General features: G+C 35.6%; 1 protein-coding gene across 1 annotated transcript; it reads left to right on the top strand.

The window, feature by feature from the left end:
- The first annotated feature begins 253 nt into the window (after nucleotides 1-253).
- LYAR (Ly1 antibody reactive) lies at nucleotides 254-8,783 on the top strand. Its single transcript, XM_010180737.1, has 8 exons — nucleotides 254-375; nucleotides 1,325-1,439; nucleotides 3,146-3,253; nucleotides 4,688-4,771; nucleotides 6,629-6,965; nucleotides 7,238-7,342; nucleotides 8,244-8,329; nucleotides 8,649-8,783. Exons 1-8 carry the CDS (start codon nucleotides 254-256, stop codon nucleotides 8,781-8,783), a joined length of 1,092 nt encoding a protein of 363 aa, XP_010179039.1.
- Nucleotides 8,784-11,181: the final 2,398 nt, after the last annotated feature.

Raw genomic sequence — 11,181 nt, 5'->3', positions numbered from 1 at the left:
ATTATAAGTTTCAGGGTTTAGTCTCCCCTGTGCTCAAGGTATCGGGCAAAACGAGTTTTTTCCTTCTGAACTTTTGCAGGTGGAAATCAAAGTGCTTAGGCGTTGTGCTGGTGGGTGCAGTTGCGCTTCTCTGCGGCCATCTCGGTGTTTCTTTCAAGCTGTAAATGTGAGATCTTGTACTTCTAGGGCTGTGCTTGTGTGGGGAGGAAAAAGATCGTACCCGTTTCGTAGAAGTTGCTGACCACTCACCAGCATGGTCGTTTTTACATGCGATGCGTGTGGGGAGTCTGTGAAGAAAGCACAAGTTGAGAAACATGTGAACATCTGCAGAAACTGTCAGTGCCTCTCTTGCATGGATTGTGGGAAGGATTTCTGGTAGGTAAAGGATGGGAAATAGCCTTGCTCACTCAGCAGTGGTTGTCACAAAGACAGGATTTTCCTATGGTATACATTATAATTAAATTTGGCAATTTCTGAATAATTTGTATATGTATTTAAAAATTATATATGCTTTTATATAGTTTCAAGCTTAATCATCCAAGCTTGAACCAGAAGACAACTAAACTATACAGTAAACAGAGTTGCAGTTTGTTCTTTTACAGTAAAAGTGACTGCTTTTAGCTTCTGATCATCAAGAGCTGTTACTTGTTCTGCTACTGCAGAGAGAGTGAGATTGGTAGTAACATCAAAAATTATGAATGTGGTTGTCGCTTCTCAGAACTCAGAAGAAGGCAGTGCTGCTATCTGCTTTTGAAATATAAATATATGAATTTGTGTAAGAAAATAAGATTGTCCACAAATAGGGATTATATTTGCTAATACTTCACTGACAAAAGATTAAGATCTATGTTATTAATGCCTTTTTGGGGGGCACTTAAGCATTGGTCAGAATTACACTGCCACATTAGTGTATCTCTATTTAGGAATTAGATTTTTGCAAGCATTTTTCACCTGCTTTTCTAATTTTAAATTGTGTCAATGTGAGTAGTAAAACACAGATAAGTGTTAATAGCAGTGCCTGTGTTACATATACCAATGTGCATAAGTTACAGACTCATCAATAAAAGCAGAAGTATGCTGAAAGTTTAGTTCTGATTTTGGAAGTCAGAAATTTTCACTGGAGGCTGTAGCATGACAGAAATGTCAGCGGTTTTATAACCATGTACTTTAAATACGGCAAACTACTCATATAAGCACTGATAGCATTAAGGCTTAAATGATAGATGCTATCTATTACTTCATTTTGTTGATTACCTAAGTCTTGCATAGTTTGAAGCACTGAAACACTTTAGTGAACTACAGTTAAAAAATCTCCTGTGTTCAGGGGTGATGATTATAAGGAACATGTGAAGTGTGTCAGTGAAGACCAGAAATACGGTGGAAAAAATTTTGAAGCCAAAACTAACAAAGGAGATGCTAAACAGCAGGAGTGGATTCAGGTAAGGTTTGTACTATATAGAGATAAGATAACTATTGTTTATAATCGTTAAAGACACAAGAGAGGCTATACTGGATCAGATCAGATATCCACAGCTTTCTTTTGGCAATTCTGTGGTAGGTCTGTTGCTTATCCTAAGAAGCACACCTTTTGTTTGTTTTGAATCCCTTTCTTAGTAGTTTGATTTAATGTTCCCTAGTTCTTGCATACAAAGAGTCATTGACCATTGTCCACCCTTTTCATAGGCTCCTGTAGACCTCTGTCAGGCTCCCTTCCTATCTCATAGTCTCTGTTCCAGGCTGAAAGGTCCTATCCTGCTCAGTTGTTCTTCATATGTAAGTTACATCTTTGGTCAGCTTTGCTACCCCTCTCTGAAGTCTTCCCAGTTCTACTGTATCCTTGTGGAATGAGGTTACAAGAACTACACACACTGTTGAAGATATGGATGAACCATAGATTTAATTTGTGTCATGATGACGTTTTCTGTGTCCTCCTTTATTCCTTTCTTACTGACTTCTGTCAGTTGATCTGCTTTTTTTTCGACTGCTGCTGATCATTGTGCTGGCATTTTCATGGAATTGACTATTGGGAAGTATCTCCTACCCTTTCTGTTCTACTCTTCAGTAGTTATTTATCCTATGCAAGAAGCTACCCTCTTGTGGCTGTTAGTTTTCTGTAAAGGTTTTAGGAAGGAACTCTCAAAGACGTTTTTAAAACCCCCATTAGATATAATTAATTGGATCACCTTTATCCACAGATTTGTTGATTTCTGTCTCGTATAGAACACAATCTAACAAAGTACTAAGCTACATGCTTACATGAGGCCTATGAATAATATCATTGAAGACAACAGATTAGTGCCATTGTTGAGACTGAACATTGTCTGACTACACTGGGTGATGTGAATGCTGTTGCTTATGAAAGCTGTTAGCCTTCCTCAGCAGTAAGTACTTTCCACACAGAAGGGTAGGAAGTATTACAGAGCATCGTTTTCTGGTAACCTTAACGCATCCACAAAACCTTGCAGTGAACAGATTTTCAGCAGTACAGGAAGGCTTTCCAGAGTCCAGTGGCTACATCTTTACTGGGAAGCTCAGAGCCTTTTTTCCCCTACAACCAGCAGTGCTGTTCAAGTAACTGCCATAAGGCCCTGGCCTAAGCTCTACTGTTCCCTTGTGCTGGCACTTGCAGTGCAGGAATATCCCTATAATCTTATAGGGATTAATAGTGGTTGAAGCTGGCACTGCTGCTAAAAGAAATGCATGTCAAACTGTGGCATCAAAGTTAGCCCAATTTTTCAAAATTAACTCCAGAAGTTTGCAAAAACCAATTGGTTGACAATCGCTTTTGTTAATGCAGATCTTTTTCACACAGCAAGAATCCCCTGTGTGATACAGTTACTTGTAAATGTTTTTATTACAGTTTGTAACCTGTACATCAGAAAACAATGGTGAGCAATCCTGCTTGCCCTTGCTTAGTACATAGGTATAAATATTTATGTAGATAACTTTGACACATCTTACGATCTATGATAAACCCAAAAGTTTGTGTTTTTCCCATGTGTATTGAACAGTTCTTTCAAGCAGGCTATACAGTCTGTGGGTACTGGGTGATTTCTGTCCTGTATGTTTCTGACTTGCATACCTTGCACATATCATTTGATCATTATGCTTCTTTGCTGATTTAATTCTGGTTTTCTTCATTCAGAAAATTCACGGAATAATGAAGAAGCCAAACATAAGCCCAGAAGTGCGGAGTATTCTGGAGCAAATGCGTGTCTTTGATAATATTCCAAGAAAAAAAGTGAAGTTTCAGGTATGTTTTAATAGAGATTTGTAGTAAGCCTTGCAGTGAGCTTAAAAACAGACTTTCTTAGTGAGTGCCATTCTGTTTTAACGAAGATGAGACAAATTGGGCATTGGTAAATAGATGGCATAATAGCTGAGTTTCAAATAGGCAGTGTTGGTAAAATACATCTCCTTGCTTAAAAGGACTCTTCATGTGTCTTTAAATAATATAAATAATATAATATAAATAATACAAAAATACCTTTTAATTAGGTATTAAGCCAGTGACTTACCATTCAAGCTCAATCTTCATGTGTAGGCTTGTTCTTTTTGTAATACCTTTCTTTTTTTTCTATTTGTAATTTCTATGGAATGGCCAAATTCTTAGACATACTTTTCATGGATTCTTATTTCTGTGGCCTTTTTTCCTCTAAAGGCAAGATACTGGATTGAGAGTCATACTGTTGCTCGATATTGTGACAGAATCTACCACACCACATGCATCACTAAACTTTGCATCACAGCCAAAGCCAATTACAAATTTTTCATGTGGTATCAGTAAAGAATTACTGACAAGCTGCCCTCCTGCCTCTGTTCTGTGCCTCAGATTGACAGGCTGAGAGATCATGATCACTTCCAAAGCGTTCAAATAGAACCTAATAGAGCTGCAGTGAAGTTGCTGCAAGCAAGCTGAAAGCTAGAATATTTTTCTACAAAACTCATGTTCTAAGCAGGGAAAGTGATATTGTCAAGAAGCCTCTTTTTTTTTTTTTGCAAGATACGTTGCAGTGGAAGATCAAAAGTTTTTGCAGTTTGTTGTTCCAATTTACTAATGCAGCTTTCCTGGAATTTTCATTGCAATGCAATAATCTTTCCATTAGGTCATACCTAAAATTCTGCATTCCTGAAAGTTGATCTGTTGCTCATAGTGTGCATATTATATGTAGAAATTTACAGATTTGTTTTCATTTACAGCAGGAACTCCTGCAATTACCCAACAACTTTCAAATGTTTGCTTTGAGATGCTTTCTTAAATTTTACTTTCTGTAATAAAATAATGTATCCATTTAGGAGCATGACCATCTGTCCAGTACACAAATAAATAAATAAGGTCAGATCCTTAATGTTTTAACTCGTGGAAACAGAAGATTTGGTAGAACATTAACATTACCAGCTGTATTAAAAAACTTGAAGATTATCTTTTCTATATATTTACTCTTCTGGATTACTATTGTTGAAGCAATTAAGAGGCATGGTATAGCCTTGTAACAGTACACAGGCATTATGCAAAACAATTTAGCATAGTGGTTTAAGAGATTCATAGAGAGTAAACATCTAAGCAGATCAAAATCAGAAGAAGTTATTAGATTCTTAAATGAAAAAAAGAACAAAATACATGATAATCAAGGAAAAAAAATCAGAGATGCACCTTTCCATTTATCATTTTGTTTTTCTCGCACAGAATTGGATGAAGAACAGTTTGAGAATCACTGACAGCACTTTGCAAGACCAGGTGTGGGATATTTTCTCTGAAACAACCAGGAATGTAAGTTAAGTTAGAGGTACAACATCGTACGACAGGAATGCAGTCAAAAATGCTGGAAGGAAAACCTTCCAGACTGCCTTTGTAGAAGTTAGCAGAAAGATTGCCTCCCACTGTTACAGTGGATTATGTTATAAAGTAACATTCCTAGGCTAAATGGCTGTTTGCCATACTGTTGCTGAAGTAGCTATGCAAACTGAGTAGGTTGCGATTAAAAACTTGGACACAGTGACATGATTGTGACACGATAATCAGAAGGATGATTTACCTTTATTCTATGCTATTAGTACCTGAGGAAAGGCAAAAACACTGCCTTTGTCTTTGGTTCCAGTCTTTTACCACACACTAAGAAGGAATAAAACAACATCTTTTCAGAACTTTATTGGCCTCAAATTTATGTGTATTGGAGTGGAAAATTTAACAGCACCTAGTTTACCTATTTTATTAGTGGAGAAAGATAAGATCCTCCAGTTTGTGGTGCAGATTTTTCCTACTGTGTCTAAATCATGGACTTGCACCTTTTTTCTCAGTGCCTAATTCTTTGTTATTTCAGTACTAGCTTAGCATGTGTTGGTAGGGTGTTTTGATTGATTGTTCACATCTATTATTGCTGCTAGAAAGCTGTTACAGAAGTTTATTTCTCTGTTGATGTGAAATTCCTCTCCGTGTCTTCCCCAGCTTCTTTTGAGGAAGAACACAGGCATAGCTTTGACATTAATCCCTTATTGAGTATGCCTTATGTTCCTGATTTGACGGTTCCAGTTAAAACTATTTGTAGTTTTTCTGAAGAATCCAAATAAAAGAGCCAGGAAGGAAATAAATACATTATTTGAAAAGCATATGCACATAACAAACTCTGGGCACTGAATTTCAAGTACATTGTCTTGCTGAAACATTAATTCTGTGTTGATAGAACTCCACTAAAGTAATAAGCAGTTCCCTCTTGATTTAAACTGGTTTTTTTTTTTAAATAAAACTTTTATAAAATTTTGTAAAAATAAATACAAGTAAACAGTTTACATTTTCCATAGAATGTAGCATTAAATTAAAATATATAACACAACTTTCTTGCTCAGGTAATTTCAACACACCTTTAAGAGTTCTTAAAAACATCTCAGGATATTATTTGTAATACATACCTTGAAATGCATGTACTCAAAGGAAGTTCTTAAGTGGGATTCAAATTGAATTGAAATCACTCTTAACATAAACATGTATCCTCTTTCTAAATAGCTGCATTAACATTTCAGTAATTGTATTTCACTTGTAATTATTAAAATTAAAGTTAAATATAGAAATTTTCATGAATATATTAATCCTTCTACAAGAAAATTATTGTTAACCTTGGAACATTAAAAGAAAACCAAATACGTTTAGGTGTTAAAACAACCTGCAGTGCCTTGCTGACATCATGCAATAATAGTTTTGTTGTCCCAGACATATCTCAACATGGGAAACTGGATGGCAAAGCTAAGATTTATTACTTAAGAGGAATAGGTTCTGTATCTTGCTATTACATGCTGTATTTTTGTTTGTGTAAATCAAAGAGTTGCCTCTCCCTTAACTTAAATACATTTAGCAAATACATTAGAAAAATCATAGATAATTATTTCAAATAAAAATTATGTATGTTGTAAGATAACATTTCTTTTGTGATGTTACGGTAATGACCATTTTAGGCTGTTAAGTTAGAAGAATTAGCCACACTCTTTAGTGCTATTTCTTGGTTAACTGGTGTCACCACATGTAAGTAGTTTAATTGAATTCAGGATATTGGTGTTCTTCATGAATGATGTAGTAAAGTTGCAATGTCAAAAAAAGGGCATGTAAACGATGTAATAATCTGTCTTTCAACAAAAGATTTCAAGTGAAAAAGGACAAGACAAATCACAACAGAAGGAAGAGGGGCAGTCTGCAGAAACGGAGGAAGAAACAATGGCAGAAGAAAATGGAATCACAGATGATAAAGTTGAGAGGAAAAAGAGTAAGAGAGAACGAAAAGAAGAGAGACAAAAGAACAATAAGAAGGAGAAAAAAGACTTGAAATTAGAAAACCAAACAGAAGTAAAAAAGAGTAAAAAGTCTAAAAAAGTAAAGGAGAGCTTGGAGAATGAACTAGAAATAAATGGAAATGGCCATCAGAGTGAAATAGAAGAGGAAACAAATGTAAAGAAACGCAAACATAAACATGCAGAAGGTATTCATCCTACACTTTATATTCTTCTTTGTTTTTGGGATGCTTTTTCTCAATGCCTTAAAGCTCTATAATCTACCTAACTAGAATTTTTAAGTAGTGTTTTTCATATATGTATTAGATTATTTTTTAACACACTGGTTGCACAGTCATTTTGTAAAAACTGAACCTCTTAGCAAATGTAAACTCATGTTAGAAGAACAGAAGCGTTAAGTCACATCAGAATTTTTCTTCTAGTTTTATAATCTTTTGTGTATATCCAATTCCATCTCTAGAGGAACCTCATATTACAACAAAGAGAAGGAAAACTGAAAACGTTTCAGAAGACATGAATACAGAAAACACCAATGGCAATGAAGAAAATGTGGGAACAGATAGAGGTATTCTCAAAGTGGGAATTTAGATAGTTACAAAACTATTCTGCAGAAGACCTAGTGCAGACTACAAATATAGCGCTTTTGCTGCAAGTCATGTAGTGAATTGTGACTCATTGTTCATACATGTATGTATATTCAGTGTAAATATATATACTATATAAATACATACTCTATTCCAGAGTAAGTAGCCTGTGCTACACCTGATGCAGAATTACTTCTCTCGTTTGTTGCTTCTGCTGTGCTGGCAGCCTTTGGCTACATTTGCTTTCACTGGGCAGGGAGGAATTTGACATGTTGGTGTCACTGCAGCAGGCTTCTGCCCTGCTGCCATGCACAGTAGCCAACATAGAAGATAAAGAGTAACAGCTCTCTCATATCTCTTTGAATCTCTTATATCCCCATTTTTGCTTAGTGAACCATAAATTGGACTTTAGCTGTGTTTGACCTTAGTTTATGCTTAGATAAACCTACTTATGCCTATTCTCCAACACACTGTTGGGGAATGCCTGTACTTGAACATACAGTTTGTTTATTTGGAAACTACCAATTAATTACTTCTTAAGTGGGTACTGTGTGAAATTTACTCCCGTTGCTCTAAGGGTGAGGGGATGGGATCTTACCAACTATTCCTGTATTGTGCAAGAGTTGCTGCTTAATAGCTGAAGTCCCGACCATAGTTGTTCAAGGAGTACGTTGGTTCTTCGTCTCCATCCTATCAGAAACAGCCTAACTGACTTTATGCATAAGACACCCTGCTGTTGTAGGGTCAGTAAAATAACAATAAACTGTTGTGCTAGCTGAACTGGCTCCAAAATTAGGAGATGGAAGGCTGGTTCCTACTAGAGCAGAAGACCTTGAAATACCTAATTTTACTAATGATGTTGTACACATAATTATTTTCTAGGTAAATTCAACTGGAAGGGAACCATCAAAGCTGTTCTGAAACAGGCTCCAGACAATGAAATTTCAATTAAAAAACTAAGAAAAAAGGTACAGTACAACATGTTTTTTTTTTTTAAATCTCCTTTGGTCTTGTGAATTTTGTTCTGTAATGCTTACATTCATAAAATCCTGCCACACATAAGTAAAAAAGTTTGACATTTTGTAACAGAATATCAGTTGACAAAATGTCAGCTGAAGGACATGTTCTTTATTGCCTGCTGGATTACAGAAGAAATGCAGTGGTAATTCTGCAAAGGAATAATAGCGTAATAGATTCCATGCTACTTTTAATACAGTAACATGATTGTATTACTGCTTAAAGTGGAATCATCTTTACCAACTCAAAACTGTTCCTCTGTCTTTGCAGGTTATAGCTCAGTATTACGCAGTATCTGGTGAACATCACAAATCGGAAGAGGATATTCTAGTCATATTCAATAAGAAAATGAATAACAATCCCAAATTTAAAGTTTTAAAGGACAAAGTTAAACTCCTGAAATAGAGTTTGAATACTTTTCATAACCTTTGGATTTTAATCTTGCAGACTGAGTCAAATTGTTGTGTCAGCTGTACAAATCGCTTGCATTCTCCTCAATTTAAATTGTGTATGTGAGAGGAAAATTTAAGACTGGATTCCTCCTCTTTTTCTAGATTTATCATAGAACATTTTCAGATATTTTATTTTTTGATTTTATGGAAAAGATATATTTTTGGTACGAGTCTTAAGAAGTATTGAAAATAATTGCTGCCCACTATATTAAAATTCTTCCAGTAATGGATATAATTTATAGGCATGAATGTTTATCAAGACCTGGGTTGTGTGGCTTTTTGCAGAACCCATTGTAAGAGCAAATAGGATTTTCATATTCAAAAACTCACCATGAAATAAATGTTTTGTTATGCTAAAATTCAAAATGGTATGACTGATAGCCCCTTTATGCACTGTAGCTAGTATATGGGGGCTTTAATAACCTGTTAATTTTGTGTTGTAAAATGCATAATTGAAGTGTCTGTCAAGTTTGTGTATTTAATATTGCATATTCAGTGAGAATTTAAAGACTATTATTATATGCAGAGCTACTCAGTGTTTTAATTAGTAATGCAACTGACTTCTATATAAGTGGCCACACGAACTAAAAATTGACTGATGAAAGAAATCACTTTAAAATACCACCTTAAAGATAGTAAGTCTTACCACTTTGACTGTGTTATAAATTCACAAATTATACAAAATTTGAAAATACTCTTATATTGCAGTCACTGAAACAATTTAGGCAGGCCAGAAATCTCATATGTAAGAGACGAAGTTTCCTGGGGAAAGTTACTTGAAGTTTATAGGGTTTTAATCAAATGCAAAATCCTTCCAGGTAAGGAGTTTCCAACCATGAAGTAATCTGTTAAAAACAGTGGTAGAAATCCAGTGAAAAATTTTGCAGTAAATAGTACGGTGTTTTGGAAAACTGCATAGTGATTTGAAGCAGACACACTTCTATATGCTCCATAATGAAAATATCTCAGTTTATAGAAATACTGACTATATTAAAAGTATAATTATCAAAACTATAAATGTTTGATACACTGGGTCCAATTTTGATGATTATGTATTTGTCTTATTATAAAGGTTGTAATAAAAATACCTGATAAATTTAAAATACCTTCAAAGAAATGTTTGTTGTTAATTCATGAAGATAGCTTTGGAGTTAAATAGAATAAAATTTACTTACAGACATGGTGAAACTTCAAGAAGTTGTTTGAACACATTTCAAAAGCTTAGATTTCTTGTTGTTTTAAAGAAAGGACACAGAATAAGTCATTGTCAGTGAAACTGAAATTCATACCGTGCTTTTAATCTTTTCACTGTCTTTATTTTACTACAAATATTGTTACATTAAGATCTTGAATGCTTTTGTTACAGTAATTGTTACAGGTATCATTTTTTTTGTTTGTTTAGAATTCATTCCAAGTGATGCCATTTTCCTATATTTTTCATCTTCCATTGTTGTTGACCACAACATGTGTTTGACACACGTGTAGAAACTGTATTTGCTGAACTTTTGCTGGGGGTACCCTAAATTCTTGTGATGACAGCAGCAGTTACGGGTACAGCCCGCAGCTGCTGCAGTTGTGGTGGCTAATTCTGTGCCATGTCCCCATTTTCCTCTCCCTGCCCTCAAACTAGGATCTACCCTCTCTTTCTATCTTACACTTCAAAATGTCAGTCCTATCTACACTAGCCAGGATCATCTTCCTGCATGTCTGCCTCTGCTCTCATCAGCCAACTGCTCCCAGCTGCCTTGCGGTGGGAGGGCAGCTCAGGTCAGTCTCTGAACAGCATGGCTGAAGCTCGCTCTGCCCAGTGAGTCATGGAGTGGCACTACTGGCCATGCTACTGTTGGCAACCTGTGTTACCCACTCATTTTTTCAAGAAAAGGCCCACTGTTGACATGCTCATGAACTCGGCTGCATCTTTTTTACTTTTTCAAACTGGTATGGGCAGTTTGGATTGTTTATGCTATGCAGTTAAAAATGAATATTCAGAGCAAAATGCTTATTTTGGAGCATTGGAAGTTATCTTTTACAGCTGGGAGAACGAAAGTTTCTGCTCATGAAAAGCATTGGCATTTTCTAATCTGCAAAGAAGCTGATCTATATCAGGTGGAAGCAAGGGTCTTATGCTCAGGGTTTACTTCAGTGATCACTGCAGGCATCTCCAAATGAAGTGACTAAATGTTCAGAGGCACCACACTTCAGTCTAAAGTTGAAAATAAGGAATACTGTACCAAATCAACAATATGCAGATGAGCTATCTGAGTAGGGGATTTGACCTTGGCATTTTTTCCTGTACTAACTGTTGTGATTCTTATAATGGTTCAAATACCTGACATTCCCTGTGCATTGCC

The sequence above is a fragment of the Mesitornis unicolor genome, unplaced genomic scaffold (genome assembly GCF_000695765.1).
Source record: "Mesitornis unicolor isolate BGI_N332 unplaced genomic scaffold, ASM69576v1 scaffold12520, whole genome shotgun sequence".
Classification (NCBI taxonomy): Eukaryota; Metazoa; Chordata; class Aves; order Mesitornithiformes; family Mesitornithidae; genus Mesitornis; species Mesitornis unicolor.
The sequence above is the reverse complement of the archived record's forward strand: the minus strand, read 5'-3'. Positions and strand labels throughout refer to the sequence as shown.